The sequence below is a fragment of the Elgaria multicarinata genome, chromosome 1, assembly GCF_023053635.1.
Source record: "Elgaria multicarinata webbii isolate HBS135686 ecotype San Diego chromosome 1, rElgMul1.1.pri, whole genome shotgun sequence".
Classification (NCBI taxonomy): Eukaryota; Metazoa; Chordata; class Lepidosauria; order Squamata; family Anguidae; genus Elgaria; species Elgaria multicarinata.
In genome coordinates this window covers 105,079,862-105,101,803 of record NC_086171.1, presented here as the reverse complement: position 1 = coordinate 105,101,803, position 21,942 = coordinate 105,079,862, and the positions used below count along the sequence as shown (strand labels likewise).

The following is a 21,942-nucleotide window of genomic DNA, read 5'->3' as shown; positions in this document are numbered from 1 at the left end:
CTGCATGCATGTTCACTGTTTCCCCTTGCTTATAGCAGTGGGGAAAGAGATACCTTCTCTAGGATTAGAGGGCGGGGAGAGGCTTTCACTCCCCCCCCCCACACACACACACTCAGCAGTCCTCATAAAGATAGTTGAGGACAGGGAAGCTTTATATTAAGTATTGGGGAAATGCCACATTTTGAAAGGTTGTTAATGAATTTCTTAAATACATTAAGAGAAAACTTTACATGTTAGATTTGAATGTATTATAAGGAAACAAGCACAGGTTTTATTTCCTAGCTGATGTTGGATTGTGTTGATTCACTTCATTCCTTGTGGACAGTTAGTTTGCAGTATATTGTTTAAATGATCTGTGATGCAGGATACATACCAATCAGAAGTAAGCTATCTGCATTCAGAGCATCGAAAATTTGTAGTAATCTGTAACGCTGAAATGATAGAATTGGTGGGAAAGTTGGCATCTTATGCTTGTGTAGTTTGTATGTGTTGCTCAGTAACAGTACACATCCTCCTTTTTATTTCTTCTTAGGGAGGAAGATAAGAACATATTTGACTACTGCAGAGAAAACAACATTGACCATGTAACCAAAGCCATCCGATCAAAAAAAGTGGATGTGAATATGAAAGATGAGAAGGTATTGGGCCTGGGGAGGGATTAATCAGTCTTAAAGGCTGGTATGTCAAATTAATGTCCCCTCATTTCTCTAATCCTTCCTTGCAGCTGCTATATCTCTGTTTCAGTGTGTTTGACCAGACATCTGTTAGTAGAAGAAGAATTGTCCAGCTTTGCAACTCCTAAGCAATAAGTTCCTGACACATGGTTCGACTTTGACTTTTGCGTTTGATAATAGTTACAGCTGGCCCAAGATATTCTGGTGCTTAAAGCAGAAAAGCCTAATGACCCCCCTCCTCCCATTAATTAACGTGACAAATAATCCAGTGGTAAATTCTCTTGCCAAAACCTAATTGAAATAAATAGTAGCTATGCAAGTTCCTATTCATTTTAAGGGACTGGCATAAGAGAACCTTTTGGGGGATTATCCCTATGGATTTCTGGGGGATTATCTGTCTGCCACCCACTTTGGCTCTTTAAATGGCACCCAAAATCTGTGCAAGGTGGCCATTTTACTGTGCCTCATTGTAATGTAGGGCTGGGCAGCTTGTGACCCTCCAGATGTTTTTGGCCTACAGCTCCCATCAAAACTCTCCATTGGCTATGTTGGCTAAGGCTAATGGGAGTTGTAGGCCAAAACATATGGAGGGCTACAAGTTGCCCTCTCCTGTTGTAGAGCTATCGATGGTGGTGATAAGCCTAAATCAATACAATATTCTCTAATTCAATGGGTTCCTGATAAAGGAATAGCTTTGCTCTGTAACATTTTTCATTGGCAATAGCTCCAGTTATGGAACGTTCATTCATATTAAATATACCTTATTTGGAGTCCTTATTCTTCCTCTCTGCCTCTGCAGGAGATAATTGAGATCACTTGACTTTAGGCTAGAGAAACATTCTTGAGCATGAATTTGTTGGTAGTTCTAAAATCACATGGGATAGGGATATGCTTCACACAAATGACTTGCCTTCTGCTGGTATCCAGCTTGTTCTTGACTTAAACAGTAGTTACATTGTGAATGTGACATTTGAAATAGGTTTTAGAAATAATTGAACAGCAGCTAATTTAGTGACACTGAAGTGCATTTATACCTCTTCAAAAACTTGAGCAATTCCTTTACTTTTTATCTAAGGAAGTTCTAGGGAATGTCAGGGTTGTCCCTGAAAACTTGCTTTTTCCATAGAGCACTATACTATGGTCTGGCATGCTGAAAAACTGCAGATTTCTGTGGGCCTTGCCTTTGTACCCCACTCCCAGGTTGCTCAATGTAACTTGGTCAAAGGGGCCTAGCAGTTTTGATTTCAAGATTTTTTTGTGATACCAGAAAGCTTCCATCTTGCCATGCCTTCATAGTGTGGCGGTTTTGAAAGTAAATACTTAATAATGCCATTTATGCACACTAGTGTTTTTTCTCTGCTCTCTGTACATTGAAGCTCAGCTAAACATGAAGATAAAACTAGATAGAATGCCTATAAGTTCTCTCTTGCTCTGCAATGGTTGGAGCAGGGGAGGAAAGGGATTTAGGACTGTGCTAATAACTCCATAGCAATGTTGAGAGAGAATATTCATAATATAACTTGCAAAGTCTCCTTTTTAAAAACATGAGAGCTTGTTGAAAAAGCAAATTTCTTGGGTATATGTGTGTGCTCATGGTCAGACAAAATGAAACCTGTTTGACAGGTTGGTTTTTACTCTTGCACACTGCCTGCTTGTCCTGCTTTTGGTCTGTAACCATGTGGCCTCTCAGCACATTGTGTTGTAGTGAACAGATGAAGTGCTTACACATTCATAGACTGAGACGCCACAAATTCAGTTGGGTTCTCTTGTAGCTCTAAGCAGATTTCTGCCCTTTGAGCCATGACATTCCCTGCTGGGGTTCTGAATGCTGATGGCATGGCCTTTATTATTAATCAGGAATTCGTATGAATTAATTTGTTGAAAGCAGGAGGAGGGAGTTTAAAATTCAAGGCTAGAAACCTTCTTCGTCGATGAAGTGAACTGAAACGTCTGTGTGCTACTTAAGAGCTTCTGTAGTGACATTATTCAGCTCTGTCAGTACTATTAGATGCCACAGGTTGTTTAGCCACAGAAGATACATTTCTATAAATTCCAAGTCAAGAGGAATAGCTTGTGATCAGTGTTAGCTATAGTAATAGCTCTCCCTTCAATTCCCCCTCTGGGTTGTCACATAGTCTTGTTGTTCTCTGGCTCAGTAATTTTTCACTGCCTACCTGATTGCACTTATTGCAACCCATCTTCTCATCTCTTCTCCCCTTCCTCATCCACTCTAGTATCATTTATGGCAGGCATGGAAAAACAGTGGGCAGTATCTAAGTTTGCCTGTGCTCGAGAAGGACTGACTACAAAAAAGAAGGATCTTGGAATTGTTGTAGACCGCAAGCTGAATATGAGCCAACAGTGCGATATGGCTGCAAGAAAGGCAAATGCTATTTTGGGCTGCATTAATAGAAGTATAGCTTCCAAATCACGTGATGTACTGGTTCCTCTCTATTCGGCCCTGGTTAGGCCTCATCTAGAGTATTGCATCCAGTTCTGGGCTCCAGAATACAAGAAGGAGGCAGACAAGCTGGAGCTTGTTCAGAGGAGGGCCACCAGGATGATCAGGGGTCTGGAAACAAAGCCCTATGAAGAGAGACTGAAAGAAATGGGCATATTTAGCCTGGAGAAGAGAAGATTGAGGGGAGACATTATAGCACTCTTCAAATACTTAAAAGGTTGTCACACAGAGGAGGACCAGGATCTCTTCTAGATCCTCCCAGAGTGCAGGACATGGAATAATGGGCTCAATTAAAGGAAGCCAGATTCCAGCTGGACATCAGGAAAAACTTCCTGACTGTTAGAGCAGTACGACAATGGAATCAGTTACCTAGGGAGGTTGTGGGCTCTCCCACACTAGAGGCCTTCAAGAGGCAGCTGGACAAACCATCTGTCAGGGATGCTTTAGGGTGGATTCCTGCATTGAGCAGGGGGTTGGACTCGATGGCCTTGTAGGCCCCTTCCAACTCTGCTATTCTATGATTCTATGACTGCTCATGCAATGGGAAACTAGCGGTTCTAAAAACAACCCAAAATGAGCAGAAATGTATTGTTGAATATGGTTGTATAGGATATGAGGAAGTAAAGGTCAACTTCTACTGTAAAGTTAGGGGCAAATTTCTAAGGAAAATGACAGGTAAAGATGTAAAATTTCTGGAAATTTGAAATGCAAGGGAATAGGTTTGTTTTCCAATTTTTACCCCTAGAAAATATTTCATTTTTTAAAATCAAACCTAGATTATTTTTCTAGTTAAAAAATAAAACATAGTATGTAGTCCTATATGAACTAACTTGGGAGGAAGTCTCATTGAACTCAGTGACATTTACTTTTGAATAGACCTACATAGGATTATATTACATATAACTTAATTATCACATAAAATTGTGCTGATCAGTATATTTATAAAATTTAAATATATAAATTGACTTTTATTCATGAAATATGTACAAATATATCCAGTGTAAGGTGGATCTGCTGCACCCTAATGCATCAATTATATTTTCATTCTTGGTGGTTGTGAAAATAATAAAGTTGAAAGAAGAAACTATAAACAATGCAGTAAACAACAAGTTTTATAACAGCTTTGAAACAGTATATAGAGCTGAGTGTAGTAATGTAGAACTGGAAGAGAGATTGTTTAGTGGAAAAGCTCAGAAAAGAATATTACCATAATATAATTGAATAGCAATAAATTTTAATATTTAGTTAAACCTTATAACATTTAACTTGTACATATGAAGAGCTCAAGAGAGATCCCCTTAGGTTATCACACCAACACAAGTCTTACCCACCAAAAAAATTCCGCTTTTGGGTACATCAAGGTTATTGTATTTGAAATGACAGCAGCAAATACAATTTTTCTTTTGAATGAGACTTTCATTTATCTTAGCTTTGTCTTTTCTTTCTGTCTGAATTAAGATCAGTTCTTACATGTTTTGTCTTGATGTACATACATGTTTTAAGAGGGGCAGTACTGTTCCCAGCCTCCCCACTTGCTTTGTTTGTGACTAGACCTGTGACATATAGCAAAGCAAAATTTATGTGCTGTTCACTTGAGAAATTGTTATAGAAGCTGGCCAAGCTGGCAGCAGCTAAAAAAAGTGAGGTATGGAAGATTTAATAGGCAAGGTTAGTGTACTAGGATTAGATTTATGCATTTTTATTCCAGATCATTGAGAGCTTAAGAAGTACTCTCACTCTTCTGTAGCTAAAACGTGTTCTCTATGGGCAAAAGAACAAAATAATAATGGACAACCTGAATATATTTTGAGCAGGGCTGCATGTGTGTTGTAATTCCATGAAGAGAAGAAAACCAACAGAATATGGTATTACGAACAGAAGTCAGCTTCCTGTGAATCTTCACATTTGCGATTTTTTTTAAAAAAAGCAAATTTCTAGCCGTTATGGCTGTGAAAATATACTTGAAACAATGAACTGGTTCATGTGATTTGCCATGCACAAATAGGAGTGAAGGAGTGTGCTGCCTCCCATGTGCTCCTCACTTCTGCTTTTAATCAATAGCCTACAAGCAGTTAATTCAAACAGTAAACTATGGATTAACCACTCTGGGTTCACACATTACACTCAACAACCTACAAGCTGACTGATCATAGGTTGTTGATTTAAAGTGGAAGTGTCTGACGCGCTGCAGCAACATCCCTACAGTTTTCTGCTCATGCATGGCAAATTCTGTGAACTGGCCTATTAGCTGCTGAAATCTCTGAAGTCAGAGAGGCTTCTGAACAAGATTTTAGTGGCTGGAGGCATGAGTATTCCAATGACTTGTATTTGACCTCACCTCTTTTCATGACAAGCAAGGTTATATAAATCCTGGAAATGTATAATGTATAAATTGTGAAAGTTAAGCACAAGTTTCAGAATTTAGCTTTTCTTGCCACAGAATTTGGATTACTTTGACCCAGAATTTTAATATTTTGGTTTGGGCATAAATTAATACTGTGCATACAACAAATTAACACTGAATACATTTTATACAAGAGATGGGTCATGTTAGAAATTTTTATGAGTGAAGTTACTTAGAATGTCACTCATTTGTAGACATAGCCCATAGCAATTATAATTTATTGCTTGGGGATCAAATGAACTATGTAGTGGCTTACAGTTCTGTGAATTCAGTGCAATTTTGTACATAATATACTGTAAGCCAGACTGTTCAGCCCATGAAACACTTCTAGTTTGGCTTTCAGGGCCGGAGTATTGTAGCTGATTTGCATAAATTGTTTATGTTTATTATTATTTAGTTATTTATATAGCACCATCAATGTACATGGTGCTGTACATAGTAAAAGAATAAAACAGCAAAACCCTGCCACATAGGCTTACAATCTAATAAAACCATAATTAAACAATAAGAAAGGGAAGAGAATGCACCAAATAAGCACAGTGGACAATTTTGTTTATAAATTAAACAATTCATGTTTAATCAGTTTAGTTTGTAGCATGGATGTAGAAGGTCCCAGATTAGCACTGTCTATATTGATTTTTTTTTCATAATGCCATGTATGAAATTTCTGGCATTAAAACAATAAATAAATGTCTTACTAGTTTATTGTGAATATCACTAAGCAATTCAGAGTCAAGGTTCAGAAATGAGACTATTTGCACGCGCATACACACACACACGCACGAGGTTGGCTTCCCTAAACAGTTTGTATGAGAAAATGTGATGCCTCCAGGAAGATAATCAAAGGCTATAGTATTGCAAATCCTTCACATTTATAACCTTCGGAAAGATGTGTAAATATAGTTAGTGCAATGTAGAAGCCTAAGTCTGGAGGTTTTTTATTCGCCTTCGTTTGAGTCCCTGGTAAACAACATCCTTTAATGTTGAGACTTTTCTCATTAAATATGGAGGCCAGAACTTGAAACATTGCTTTCATTAAATGAAAACTTTGTCCGATAAGAGTCTGAAAGCTATGCTAGTTGCCTGCTTTTTTCCTTTTTTTCTTTTTGCTGTTCCCCTGCCTTCAACTGTAGCCTGATGAATAGCTATTTAATAAGGGGTTTTTTTGCTACTTGCCTGTCTGCTTGCCAAGAAAAGCTTCACCTGCTGAATTTCTGTTTGACAAGATGCTTCTAAAGGGACAGGGACAGAGCCAGTTTTAAAATAAAGCAACAAGCATGTGCTATGCAAAAATGCTGAAAGGCGATCTGTTATATCTATGTGTTCAGAATGTATGCAGGCTAAATAGAACTACTGTGTAGTATCATAATATTAGATACATATTACAACTCTATTGGCTGTTGTCAATGTGATATAGCACAAATATTAATCCTTTTCTGCACTCTTTTCCCTTGGGGATTTTTTTCCTTTTCCATGGGATTTTTTGTAGGGAAAAGCTAAGATTTTTTGAAATCTTGGTGCTTTATGTTCAAATTTATACTCTTAGATCATTAGTGGAGAGGAGTAGCTTGCAAAGATTCAAGCTCTGCTATATGACCCCTCAAATAAGCCTATAGTGGTTGTTTTGGACTGCCAGTGCAGATACTCTTATCTAAGGAAGATCATAGAATCATAGAATTGTTGAGTTGGAAGGGACTGCAATGAACATCTAGTCCAACCCCTGATGCAGGTGATGACGCATCACTGATACTAATTATTGGTAGTTCAAACCCAGTGTGAGGACTACAGCTTCTCACATACCTTTTTTGTGTTCTAGTGTCAGTGCTGGGGTATGTTGAGCCAGGAATGCAGGATGTGGAAGTAAGAGTTCCAGTGAATCCTTTCCTCATTTCCAGTGGAATGGGACTGGAGATCAGATTAAAATGCTGTGTCAGATTGATCAAGAGGCTAGGCATGAAAAAGGAAAGCAGGGAAGTACAGCTATGTGGGCCTGGAACCATTTGTATTTAAGCCAGGTTAGGGGGAATAATTAGACTACTTGATGGTGTTGAAAAAAATATGACGTGGCCTTAAACTTTGCTTAAGTAATAGCTAGTCATGACGTGTATGTAGGAGGCTTGTAAGAGGAAGAAGGATGTTCCAAGAACTGTAGCTGTTGGAATCGAGCAAATGCTGATAAACATGTTTTTTGCATGTCAAGCTGCAGCTTTTCCTGTTTGACGACTGTTAATTAATGTCTATAAGTGCTTGCTGGAATCTACCTGCAGCAGAGACCATTAGGCTGTCAGAGAGGTTCGAGCAGTTTACTATCCTTCCCTGCACTATCGCTTGCAATAAAACAGTGTCTCTGGTGAAGTGTCGTTTCTTCCACAGTGGGTGGAATTGTGCTGGATCCTTGGCGAATGATACAAGTGCTTCAGCCTTGTGTCTCTAACCTTGGCAGAACTGGAGGTTCCTGATTCCAGTCTTACTTGAGACTGACACCTATGATGAACTATATGTGTATAATGATAAAAATGCAATTTATTGTAATTATGGTGTTGTATTGGTTTTCATTGATTTTAATGTTTTTATTACTGTTCTATATACATATTTTAGCAATTCTTCCTCATTTTAATTGTATTTTAATGTATATTATAATGTATTTTGTGAAACACTTAGATATTTTTAAATACGTTCAGCAGTTGATAAATCTATTAAATCTTCATTATCTGTTAATCAGTGTAATTTTAATTCTTTTTTGTTTTTACCAAATACATTAAATTCTTCACTCTCCCTTTTCATTTCTATGCTGTATAGTTGAGTGCAGTAAGATTTAATAATTTACATAGCACTAATGTGAGTGTCTATGTTTCTATAAAGAATCATTGCCAAAGCCCGTTCTAATTCAAGGTTAATTAGTGAACCATTAAAATAATGTGTTACAAAATTAATTACTTGTTGGGTCAAAAAGTGAGTTGAAAAGCTTAACAGATGATGTCTGAGACAGCATTTTCCTACTCAAAATAATGATCTACATCTGATGTCTTTCTGAATAACATAAAGTACATTGGTTTAGGTGCCAATGTCATCCTGTTCTTCCTAACTTCAAATGTAAAATTGTGCTGTATACATAAACACCTTGCTTTCTTGCTTGGAGTCTAAAGATTTGTGATGAGTTAGACCACACCTAGCCAGCCAGTGGTTTTATAAAACCCGGCACATAAGGTCCAGTGGTCCAGAAAGAATTGCATACTGTTGCATAATGTCATGAGCTGCATTGTGATGTCCTGCTTCGCTTCAGCATGAGTGCTAAAGACTATCACTTCAAGGCACAAGTAGTTCTAATTAACAACTACAGTGTGTACATGCTGAAAGCTTAAGTGAGATTGAAGTTGTTTTCTAAAAATGGCATCTGCTTTTTAAATCGTTTGTTTAAGATGATAAAACTTCCTGACATTTTTTTAAAACGTTACCAAACTCTCAAGGGTATCTTTATCGGGGCATGTGAGATGGCAGTAAAGGTCAGAGAAGCAGCGACCAGTTCAATGGATTTGTTGGAAATGAGCTGCAGGAATGCTGATAACTTTGCCATTGATGGTCAGAAACAGGCTGAGCTCCTACATATTTTCATAGGCCCTAAGTCCTAGATAGGTCCCATCTTCCCAGGATGAAGTGAGTCTCCCTAAAGGGTCCATTCTTGGAATTCCGACCTTGCACTCCTGTGGTGCTTGGTGATTTTTTTGTGAATTCTCTGGTTAGTGGGACTGGTGAAATGTGATCCCTGGTATAGCTGGTGGGATAGGCCTTCAGCGGATCATGATTGACAGCTCAGCTGGGCCAGGTTGCTGACTCACAGGTTCAGGTTTTTATCACCATTTCTCCAGGCATGCCATCATCATTCTTCCCTGCAACCTCAGATTACTTTATAGCAGGGATGGACAGACTTCAGACTTGTGGGCTCCATTTTATTTTTTATTTAAATACCGAAGTCTATCAACCAGAGCAAGACACAAAACGGTGTCTCAGATTGTGGAGTCTACTACACTCAATGAGCCATAAACACACAAATCTACATGCAAGTTACCAGAGATCAAGGATTCTAACCTAACACTCTAAAACTGACAGAGCTGATCAAGACTGGTCAAAATCAGTTGATCTACCTCCCCGCCACACTCGCGCAGCCTTGTGGAATATGCGGTATGGTAATGTGAAGTCATCCTGAATTGCAGAATAATTGGTACAACATTCCAATACAAGGTTATTGCAATGAAACAATGGAGCTGTGCACATCCACATCCACTTGCAGGAGTGGGCATTTCTATTAGCTTTCAAGTTCATGAATACTTTGGCAGTTGTTCTCTCTGGTTTGCCAATCTGACGTTCTGTAACTGTACCTAATGTTATTTTTCTACCCAGGTGCTTTGGGATGAAGGTAGGTTAGCTGTCATTTCTGTTGGCTGCTCAGTGCCTCATTGCTATTTTTTCTCGGACATCATAGCATGACTTATTCACTTACTTAGTTCCCTTTCAACACCTCCAACTTGAACATGTTTAAGTAGGCTCTCTGGGAGATTACTCAAGCACCAGAGGGCAACACAAGAAAAAATTACTGGGTACTTCCTTAGGTGTATGTTCCCTCAATAGACACTCCCATAATGAGGGGAATTAAGACTACAACAAGGGAAAAATTCTGAATGAGGACAAAAGTAGTCGGTGGAAGAAAAAAAATGATTTTTTTTTTAAAAAACCCCGAAAAAAACTGATAGCCATTTATAGCTCAAACTTTTGTTTGCTTACTCTTCCCTAAAAGAGAAAGCCAGGATTTTAGATCAGTGTGTGGTGAAAATTGCTCTCTGAATATGGTGATTATGCAGTTGGATGTTAAGATGCTTATTAGTCAATGCCCAGAAAGTTTTGTGCAATGCAATCTGTACATCTCTACTCATAAGTAAGTCCCATTGCGTTTAATGGGACTTACTCCTAGGTAGGTGTGTATAGCTTTTTCCCCCCTCAAGGGCTGGGTTCCTTTTGAGGGGAAATGGTTGGAGACTACAAGCCAGCAGTGTGTGAGGCCAGAGTCAGTGGTGTATACACATGTCCGTGTGTCTGTCTGTCTCTCTCTCTCACACACACACACACATGCACAACGTACGTGTGCACAATCTCCTGTACTGTTCAGCTGTTTTCCAGCAATCATTTGTGTTGCATGGGGTGGAGAGAGTGCAGGGAAGGTGAGGTTTAAACTTCAAACTGGTTTGCATGTTCATGGCAGCCGTGGTGGGTTGCAGTTTTGAATATTCAAAACCCAGTGAGGAGGGATTGCCATGATTATCTGTGTCCTCTGTAGCCGGGTGACAGGGTTTGTTGGAGGGGGAAACAACCCTAAAATAACCCATGGTCTGTTGTAGGACTATTTGAGAGTTGTTTCCCCCTCTAACAATTCCGGTATGGGTGGGATGATACAGCAAACCATGGCAACCTACTTGCCGGGGCTTGAATATACAAAATGGCCACTGGCATGCACCAGAATCCAGGGTGGGGTGGGGTGGGGTGGGGTGAGGTGAGGTGATCATGCAGACTCCCTCTTTCTCTTCCCTGGGATCTCCCAGGGCTGCAGAGGAAAGGGAGCAATGGAATCCCACTGTTCACTTGAGCAATGGGCCTATACAGCTCCCCCCCCCCACTGCTTAGCTGTTCCCTACTGAGCAGTTACGGGCAAGACCTTGGGGAGGAGTGATGTAAATCTCCCTTCGCTGCAATCTTCCTCAGCTGAGCAATAGGGGAATTGTGGCAAAGCAAGAGAGAGAGGCCTGGCAGAAGACGCTGGGGGACTAAATTGGAAAGCCCCATTGGTTGGAGGTTCTCTAATCCTGGTGCATAGGATTTAGCTGTAGCCAATTACGTCTGATTTTCTTGACAGATAGTTGGATCTGAAAATCTGGTAAATATAATGCCTGCTAACATGGGTGTTAGGACTGTTGGGAAGCCTGTTCTAAGGACATCACCTATGGATTTAAAAGTGTAGAATTAATGTTCTGATTCAGCTAACAAGTCCTGTTGTTATAGTGAGGGTTTGATGTCGCTGGGTATTTATGAGGTCCAGTTCTCACTTAGGACTTGAACACGACAGATTCAGTGGATTTCGACTTAAGCAGAAGTAGTTTTTTTAGAGGGACAGGAAAGTGAACACAGCCACAGATAACTCCAAGTCATAATAGGGCTGGAAGCTACACAAGCCTCTACATTGCTCCAAGAAGTAGCATATTGCGATGGGGCATTAGGTATGGTTTTGGCTTTAGGTTAGTTACCCCGACCTCCCTATTGATTGAGGTTTTCCCTCTTAAAGAGGCCTAGTCTTTTTCAGCAGTCTCGGGTTTCAAACAACATAGATGTGGCTGCAGTGTGTTGGTATCTTCATGGATGGAGTCCTCAATCTGAGGATAGCATTGCAATTTCCTCTGGACACAGTGATCCCTGGGGCTTTTCTGGAGAAATAGGTCCTAAACATCATGAGACATGCCTATAACTGTGCCCTTCCTTTATCTGTGAACTCAGCATCCTTATCCTTTGAGAACAAGGGGTCAGAGTTGTGGGAGATGACATTGGAGTGGTTCTATATGTTATGCAAAGAAGCCCAGAGTTTGTTCTTGATAGGGAGCAACAGTTATTTCCTGGTTCCTTGAGTAGTGCACTTCCATGATGCATATAGGCTTAAAATGAGTCCACACAAGCGACAAACTTTTTTTTAACTGTCCTGTCTATCCAGACATATTATTGCAAGGAATTTGAGGCATATTCTAGACAAAAAATGGGATAGACACAACAATAACTCTCTTGTCAGTCATTTCCACAAGCAAATAGTGACAATTTACAACTGTGTTTCCATGTTTGCTTTATTCTTAGCGTGCACTCTAAAATTATGCCCCCAGTACAAAGAATTAGTTGTGCTTAAGCCTTGTTGAAGTCAGTGACAGGTTAGCTCCATAACGAACACATTAAGTACATGGTGTTTTAAGATAAATGGTAAATAAATGTTTTGCTAATCCATAATGCAGTAGCAATCCTTGCAGAGTTGACCATGTAGCTCTTCCTGTAAGTAGTTGCAAATCACTCACTGTTTAATCTCATGATTTAGCGCAATATAATGATTGTGGTGCTGGGACTTTAAAAAGCCAGTTAAAATCTCTGTTCATCCATGAAGCTTGTCATATAAAGTTGAGCAAGTCACTTTTCCTCTACTCACTCAAGATTCTTTTGAAGATAAAATAGAATTGCATATTGCAACCTGTCTTAACCTTCTTAGGATGCAGTGGGTGGGGAAGCAAAGGCCTTTGTCTAGGACAACCCTGAATAAGCTGAACTTGGTGCTATGTGTGAGCTAAAGGTAACAAGACTTTTCTAACTGACTTGTGGGATCATTATGCCGTGCACCACGAACTAAGCTATATCTTCTGAAATGGCTTGTGCCTAGGTTGTTACAGGGTTGGATTGAAGGGCAGCTCTGAAAGATCTTACAGAGAGTCTGTCCAGCTCCAGGACTTGTTAAATGGAAGCCTGCTGTATAGTCTGATCGCTAACTCCCAGTTCCACCATACTAAGTTGGTTGGAAATCACAGTTCCTTTTAAAAGCATTTAACAGCATTTAATAATGCTAAGTTTGTTTTCTAACAGACCCCAGAACTGTTGTTTTTAAATGGATACTGGTGTTTTTATACTGTTGTTTTTTATGTCTCTGATGGTTTTAAAATTTTGTACTTTTTTAATGTTCACTTTTGTGAACCGCTCAGAGAGCTTCGGCTGTGGGGCGGTATATAAATGTAATAAAAAATATAAATGTGATAAAATAAATAAAAATAAATAAAACAATTTGAGCACTTGAATTTGTTAGATTGCTTGGAACATCTCATTTTTATCTCATTTTTAAACTAGATATTTTGTTCCTGCTCTGATCCAGATAATGCATCTTCCTTTGGATTCAATAGTGCCATTTGATTCAAGTTGTCTGGATAGCAGGCTGATCGTGTCTGTATTTAAATGTGCGTTGATTTGAGAATTTGATTTGATGCAGAAGAAGCTATGTAAAACTGCACCCTGACTCCTGAGAGTCAAGAGACCATCAGGAGTAGCTTTTTGAGGTGGATGAGGGAGGAGAATGGACTACTGCTTAAAAGTAAACAAGTTGGCCACTAGTACAGAATAGGCTGTTTTTCATGGGATTTTTCTAGGGTTTCTTTTTCTTTTTAGTGGATTGCAGAGTTCCAGTTAATTCTCTCTGTTGGACAGGACAAACAAATAGAAGTATTTAACACAGCGCATGATTAACTTATGAGATTCAGTACCACAAGATTGTTGATGTTTATAGAATTACACAGATTCAGGAAAGAATTGTTCAGGAAAATCATATTTTCAGAAATGGCAAATATTACACATTCTGTAACACTTCTCATTTGAAAGCGATTTACAAAAGAATAAAAATTTTGTTTATTATTTTTTGCATTTTTTATACCACCCAATAGCCGAAGCTCTCTGGGCGGTTTACAAAGAAACAATAACCACACACACATAGATACATAATACATGCGTATTACCATGAGGCTGTTACTAAGATAGCTCATGGCTGGAGAAAAGCCAAAGTAAATAGATATGTTTTTAATAGATGTCTAAAACATGCCAGTGTTGAGGCTGACATACCTCAGAGGGGAGACCTTTGCCAGGGTGGGCGCCACAGCAGAGAGGAACTGTCTCTGTGTTGCTGCCAAACAGAAATCCGTAGGCCACAGCATGGATGACAGGGCTTCCCCTGAAGGTCATTGTGGCCTGGGGAGTTGGTATACTAGTGGGAGATGTTTCTTGAGGTAACCTGGTTCTGAGTTGTATAGAGTTTTGTTTACTCATACCAACACCTTCAACCTAGTTTGGTATCAGAGTAACAGCCAGTTTAGCACAGGCATAATACATGTGAAACAAAGCACCCCAGTCAGTAACCGAGCTGCTGCATTCTGCACTAGCTGCAGCTTCTGAACCAGCCCCACACAGAGCACGTTACAGTAATCCAATCTCGAGGTTACCAATGTGTGGCTCAGCGTAACCAGGCTATCATTTTCAGGAACATGTGCAGTTGGAGTACCTCTAAACTTGTAGTAGATGCTGCTACTAAGCTTGTAGTAGATGCTTCTATCCATGGAGGTCATTTGAGCCTCCAATGACAGCAATAGATCCAGGAGGACCCACAAGCTGAGAACATGTTTCTTCGGGTGAAATACAACCCCCATCCAGGCAGGTAATTCCCCTAATTCCCAGATGGGCATTTGGCCTGACTTTGAAAAGGAGTTATGGCATTACAATGAAAGCTCTATTCATATGAATGTACCTAATGTACATATTGTATTTTATATTATGATTTTATACTGTTGTTTTATACTTTGAATGTTTTTAATTTTTGTGAACCGCCCAGAGAGCTCCAGCTATTGGGCGGTATAGAAATGTAATTAATGAATAAATAATAAATAAATGAAATGCTTTGACGTTCACAACAATGTCTACTTCTTAAACATCCCACAGCAGTTTTATCTAACCTTGTTCTTTGTTTGATATTTTAGGGCAGAGCTCTGCTGCACTGGGCATGTGACAGAGGACATAAGGAACTAGCCTCAGTACTGCTGCAACACACAGCGGATGTTAACAGCCAGGTAAGGACTTGAAAAATGACAACTGTGTTACATCTGCTGCAAAACATTTTCAGTTTTACAACTAAAATATTTGTAGGATTGTTTTAGGATTCTGTTATGCTGAGCATCACTTAACTTCAGTGCCATACTGCTTAACAACTTCTTTCACACCAGTACCACGTTAGGCTTTGTGACATGCTGGGTTTAGGAGAAACAGAGACCCTTCTCAAGAGGGTTTTCGCAGGGGTCCCCAGCCTTTGTTTGGCCAGTGGGCCTATTTAGAGAGAATGTCAGGGGCACTCTTGAAAATGGCTGTTATGCGAGGCTTGCCAACTCACAAAATGGTTGCCATCGTGGGCATAACCAATCACCAAACACCAATTTTCCAGAAGACAAACTGGTGAGGCTAAAAGAAAAATAACTTGTCTTAGTAGAAGGCAGAGGTGGGATCTGAGACAAATTCTGCCCAAAGTGCTCCCTCCAAGAAATTCCTGACATGTGTGGCTGATAACTTTCTACTAGAGAAAGTGGAGAAACAAACTAGAGGATTGGCTATCCTTGACTTGATTCTGACCAATAGGGATGACTTAGTGGATAAAGTGGCAGTTACGGGAACTCTGGGGGAAAGTGACCACATCATACTTGAGTTCTTGTTTTTACAGGAAGCAAAAGCTGAGTGTAGCGATACATGTTCTCTGGATTTTAGGAAAGCTGATTTTAATAAACTCAGAACTATGATAAGTAAGGGCCCCCATGGCAAGTGGCCCTAATCAGAAAAGGAGTCCAAGATGAGATGACGTGAAAACAAAAAAGCACACATATAGGAGGTGGAAGGAAGGCCAGGCTACAAAAAAAGGGTACAGACAGGTAGCACAGAAGTGCAGGAATGGCATCAGGAAGGCTAAAGCTGAGAATGAGCTGAGGCTAGCGAGGAATGCTAAAAGCAGTAAAAAAAGCTTTCTTCAGGTATGTGTATAGTAAAAGACAGAGGAAAGAAATGGTGGTTCAGCTGCTTAATGAGGATGGCAAATTGATAACAAACAACAAAGAAAAGGCTGAAGTGCTCAATTCCTACTTTGGCTCAGTCTTCTCCCAAAAGCAGGTCTGGCAAAAGTGAAGTACAAGCTGAAGGGGAAGGATTGCAGTTCAAGATTGATAAACAAATGCTCAAGGAACACCTAATTTCTTTGAACGAGTTCAGATCTCCAGGTCCTGATGAACTGCATCCTAGAGTAATGAAGGAGCTGGCAGAAGAACTCTCAGAACCATTGTCTATTATCTTTGCAAAATCATAGAAGACGGATAAAGTTCTGGATGACTGGAGGAGAGCTAATGTTGTCCCTATCTTCAAAAAGGAGGAACCTGGGAACTATAAATCAATTAGTCTGACATCAATCCCTGGGAAAATTTTGGAGCAGATTGTAAAGAAGTCAATCTGTAAGCACCTTGAAAATAATGCAGTGATTACTAGAAGCCAGCATGGATTTGTCAAGAACAAATCCTGCCAGACTAATCTGATCTCATTCTTTGATTGGGTAACCTCCCTTGTGGACTGTGGGAATGCTGCGAGCATAATATATCTTGACTTCAGAAAAGCTTTTGACAAAGTACCACATTGCATTCTGATCAGCAAACGAGCTAAAAGTCGGTTAGATGGAACAACTATTAGGTGGATCCACAGTTGGCTACAGAATCGAACTCAAAGAATGCTAATCTATGGTACCTTCTCAAACTAGGGGAGGTAACTTGTGGGGTACTGCAGGGCTCAGTCCTGGGCCCAATGCTCTTCAACATTTTTACTAATGATTTGGATGAGGAGGTGCAGGTAATGCTTATCAAATTTGCAGATGACACAGAATTGGGTGGGATAGCTAATACCCTAGCAGACAGAAGCAAACTTCAAAGTAATTTTGATAGGCTGGGCTGAAAACAACAGAATGAAATTTAATAGGGATAAATGCCAAGTTCTACACCTAGGAAAAAGAAACCAAATGCACAGTTACAAGATGGGGGATACTTGGCTCAGCAATACTACAAACGAGAAGGATCTTGGAATTGTTGTAGATTACAAGCTGAATATGAGCCAACAGTGCAATATGGCTGCAAGAAAGGCAAATGCTATTTTGGGCTGCATTAATAGAAGTATAGCTTCCAAATCGTGCAAATAATAATAATAATAAGAAGAAGAAGAAGAAGAAGAAGAAGAAGAAGAAGAAGAAGAAGAAGAAGAAGAAGAAGAAGATTTATTACCCGCTTCTCCCTCTGGATCGAGACAGGGAACAACACCAATCACAATATAATACATAAAAATAGTTAAAAGAGCATATAAAACAAATGCAATATTAAAATAACAATCACAGCATCTTAAAATTCTTAGGTTTAAAATTCATCTGGGTAGGCCTGGGGGAAGTACTGGTTCCCCTCTATTCAGCACTGGTTAGACCTCATCTTGAGTATTGTGTCCAGTTCTGGGCACCACACTTCAAGAAGGATGCAGACAAGCTGGAGGGGGTTCAGAGGAGGACAATCAGGATTATAAGTGGTCTGGAAACAAAGCCCTATGTGGAGAGACTGAGAGAACTGGCCATGTTTAGCCTGGAGAAGAGAAGGCTGAGGGTGAAGTATTACAGCACAGGCCTGGAGAGTTACGTTGACAGAAGACTGCCCGGGCGAAGCAGGGCTTTGCTGTTATCTTCCTCCCCGTTAATTGACCATTGTTCAATCCTAGACATGTCCTGTTGGCTTCCAGTAACTAACATGGAATCAACAACCAAGGCAGACTAACTCAGCAAACAGAGGGGATTAAAGATGTGGATTCAGGATACAAGCAAGGTGATCAAAGGGGTTTCAGCTGAGAGGGAGGGGGTAAGAAGGAGGAGAGATTTTCCTACTTAAACTCTGTGTATGCTCAATAAACTTCACTTGAGTGGCCTCAGTCGCTTCAAGTCACTTCAACCCTCAACCCTCAGATGTGTGCGTGAGTATTTACTACACTGAGGGAAGACATGATAGCACTCTTCAAGTACTTGAAAAGTTGTCACACAGAGGAGGACCAGGATCTCTTCTCAATCATCCCAGAGTGCAGGACATGGGCTAAAGTTACAGGAAGCCAGATTCTTGCTGGACATCAAGAAAAACTTCCCGACTGTTAGAGCAGTATGACAATGGAATCAGTTACCTAGGAAGGTTGTGGGCTCTCCCACATTAGAGGCATTCAAGAGGCAGCTGGATAGCCATCTGTCAGGGATGCTTTAAGGTGGGTTGAACAGAGGGTTGGACTTGATGGCCTTATAGGTCCTTCCAAAACTACTGTTCTATGAGCAAGAAACTCCATCCTTGGTACCGACCCTCCCTGTAGCCCACAGGATTCCCCCTACCAGCCCCAAACTCATGTTTTTGTTTTTGTTTCTTCTGAGTGGCTGGTCATGCTTCAAAAACAAGTACTTGGCTGCAAGCTCCTGTCATTTTTAATTTTTAGTAATGCCTCTGAGGTCCACGTGGTGGCCAGAGGCATGCTTAGAAATGAAGATGGTGCTGGAACCTGATACTTTACTTTGCAGCATGCCAGCCTCCCACTGAAAAACATTTTTTGAATTTAAAAAAATCAAGGGGCCATGGAGTCTGGTGGCCATAGTGGTGGCCATAGGTCAACAGCATATGAGTGGGTGGAAGAGCATCAGCTGGGGGCCAAATTAGATTACACATGGGAGGCAGTGTCCCAACGTATTTTGTGTTCTTTTAACTGAAAAGCAGCTTGAAGAGGGCTTCTGGTTTGAACAGAGAAATGGCAAGGTAGTTTAACTCTTTTCCTCTTTCATTTGTCTACTTAAAATTTTGCTCCCCCAGCTGTTTTCCTCTGTATGTGTGTGTGTAGGAGGAGGAAATAGGGGTCCTTGTCTCTTTACCCTTATGGGAAGAATAGTCGCTTGAGGAGGGCTATTTTAAGTGAACCAAGAGCGGGAAGGGAAAGGTTGAAGCAGCTACTTCCCTCTTAGTCCTGCCATTCCTCATAATACGAATGAGTGGAAGGAAAGGTGGGATGGTAGGATGTGTATATATGCATGACACATGGCTAGAAGGTGGTAGTAGGAGGTGACGGGATGAGAAGGAGTTGAGTTTCAGAAAGCAAGACTGCTAGAAGGGAGAGAGGGGAGGTTGTTTAAAGCATTCCATCTTCACCTGTCAAGACTTGTAGTCCGAAGCTGATGCAGAAAGAGGACCATTCCATAGGCTTAGAAGTGATATGATCTTGCTTATAGAAGGAAAAGAATACTTCTAACAGTGGTAAAATGCCAGCAAAATAAACGTTGCTTAGCCAAGAGTTGACTAGAATACAGGTGAGGGTTTTATCTAATCTTGAATTCTTTCCTGCTATACAGAATTAATTGGCGGCGGCTGTGTTTTCATGGCTAGCCCTACCAGGCAGCAGATGTTGGGGTCCAGAGTAGTGGAAAGGTGCTGGAGGACAGAGCTTGTGCACCATGCAGTCTTCTTTGTGCCCCCAAACTAGCTTGCTTCCGTCACATGCCCTGTCAGCAGTGTTGAAGTAAGATTGAATTGCCAGGCCAGTCAGCTTCTGTAGGTGGAATTGTGAGGGGAGGGGAAACAGTTTGTCCTTTGCGTCAAGTAGCAAAATGTCTTGAGCTAACGCTGGGGAGGAACCTTAGAAGGGTTGGACCTTCTACCATTATACATGCATAGTTTGTTTTTATGGTTGGCTTTTGAATTTTGTTTGAGTTTTCTCAAAGCACACAAATATTGCCATTGTAAAATTTTAACATGGGGATAGAATTGAGAAAACGTAATCTTAAAAAAACTTTCTCTGTCTCTCCCCTACTTTTTTGTAATGTATTGCAGTTTTCTAACCAGATTATTTTGGGCCTGTCGCAAAAGGTTAATAATGGTTATAAAATGAAAATCAATGTTTGGTATCCCGCTGCCCCCCATGTGTAATAAAGGAAGCTTTTTTAAAGGTCTTGGGTGAAATAGAAATGTTTGCAGACAAGCCTAGCAATGTGTGGGATTACACACACACATCACATCACATCTAGTCTTCGAAATTGCTTAAATTGTAGTCATTTCTTTCTTTCTCACTCTCTGTGTGAGAGAGAAATAGAGGGAGACACTATGTTTATGGTGAAGGAAGCAGACACCTAGAGGAGAATATGGTCTCTAAATTGAGCAATGCTGGGGTCCTTATTTTGGAATAGGAAAAATGTTACCACATATGCTATAAACTTTGGAGGATCTACTCCTGTATATTATCCAGTGCATGTAAGGGAGTCTCTAGAGCCTTGCTATAACTGACGTCCTGTGTCTTCACATACCATTGTAACTCTGAGTTGTGTATCTCTGTTGAATGACTGTAGCTCAGCAGCAGAAGAGGTGTTTTGCACACGTCCTGTTCCGGTTGAAGCATCCAGTTATGGAGAGGATGGAACAGTGATTTTATTTCAGAGTCTTAAGGGATTTAATAATTAAGGTGATAAGACAGAGTAGTTTTGTGCGACTTTCTACCAGAAAAAGTATAAACTAAACAGTGTTTATCAAACTATATACAAATCTTTCCTAACCTGGATCCCTATAGATGTTTTTGATCATTCCCTTCAGCCCCAGCAAGCACAAACATCAGTGGTCAGGAATGCTGGGAATTGTAGTCCAAAACTTCTGGAGGGCACCACGTTTGGGAAGCCTGCTGTAATACTTTCAGAGGACACTTTACATATCAACTCTGTGCATCTGCCATGGAACTCCTTCACATCGTGAAGGCTTCTGGGATGTGTTCTTGGGTGCACATTTTTTTCATTCATTCTTAGCAGAGTCTAGGCCTAAGTATGTTGGGTGTTGCATTCAGCTTGCATGAATGCACCTCACTACACACTCAGTGCTCCTGTGCAGCTGAGCATTCAGGGGAGGCTCAATAATGATAGACACGATTTCAGAAATCTTTGTCTACCATTATTATTAATCTCGGTCAAGGATGCCCTGATATGTTTCCAAGGAACCCCCAGAACTAAGTGGTTGAAAGCCACTGATCTAAAACGTTAGGATCCTCTTTAGTTTTGCAGGTGCTGTTTGCCTTGTTTTTAGTCATGTTCAAGTGACTTGACACATGATCTTGATAATTCAGCTTGAAAACTATTAAGTACTTGCTTGCTGCCTTGGAATAGCCACACATATAATTAAGTTTTCTATTTTCCTAGTTATGTGTTAACAAAAATGATTTAAAAAACAACAACTATAAAAAGTGCTCTGTGATTTATAGGGTCAAGGGTTATATATATAAGTGTGAATGAGTGCCTTTTTTCAGTCAGCAGGAGAGAGTGTATGTTGCTGTGGCATGTTAAATAAGTAGAATGTACTCTCAAGGTTTTGAAGTAACCACATCATATTGAATTGCAATAACAGTGACAGGGCTTTCCCCCCTCCAAATAATAGGGCAGGCAGAGTCCAGCTCCTTGAGTGTTGATAATTACCTTTAATAGTGCATTTGAAAAGAGGTGGTGATTGCTTGGTGGGAAGATTCAGAAAGAAGTATTTTTCCGGGAGGAGGCTTGCTTTGTGTTAAAAAGGGTCATTTGTGTAATCTAATTACCTAAATCCTTAGCCACAGGCCATTTCCTAGTGGGTGGCTATGACTTCGGGGACTATGCTTGAGAATTTGGATGGTTTGGACATCTTTAAGTGAACATTTGTCCTAGATCCAAAAGCTGCTTCTTTATCTTGATGTATCCTTTATATATTTCATTTTCA

The 21,942-nt window shown here is 40.2% G+C and overlaps 2 protein-coding genes across 2 annotated transcripts in view; both read left to right on the top strand.

Annotated features, from left to right (window-relative positions):
- Positions 1–21,942, top strand: part of STX6 (syntaxin 6) — a 590,646-nt gene that overhangs the window by 351,141 nt on the left and 217,563 nt on the right. The gene's annotated exons all lie outside the window — the stretch shown is intronic.
- ACBD6 (acyl-CoA binding domain containing 6) overlaps positions 1–21,942 on the top strand; it is a 132,158-nt gene that overhangs the window by 59,011 nt on the left and 51,205 nt on the right. Inside the window, exons 5-6 of the mRNA XM_063134468.1 lie at positions 533–638; positions 15,121–15,210. Coding sequence (XP_062990538.1) covers positions 533–638; positions 15,121–15,210 — 196 coding nt within the window. The remainder of the gene's footprint in view (positions 1–532; positions 639–15,120; positions 15,211–21,942) is intronic.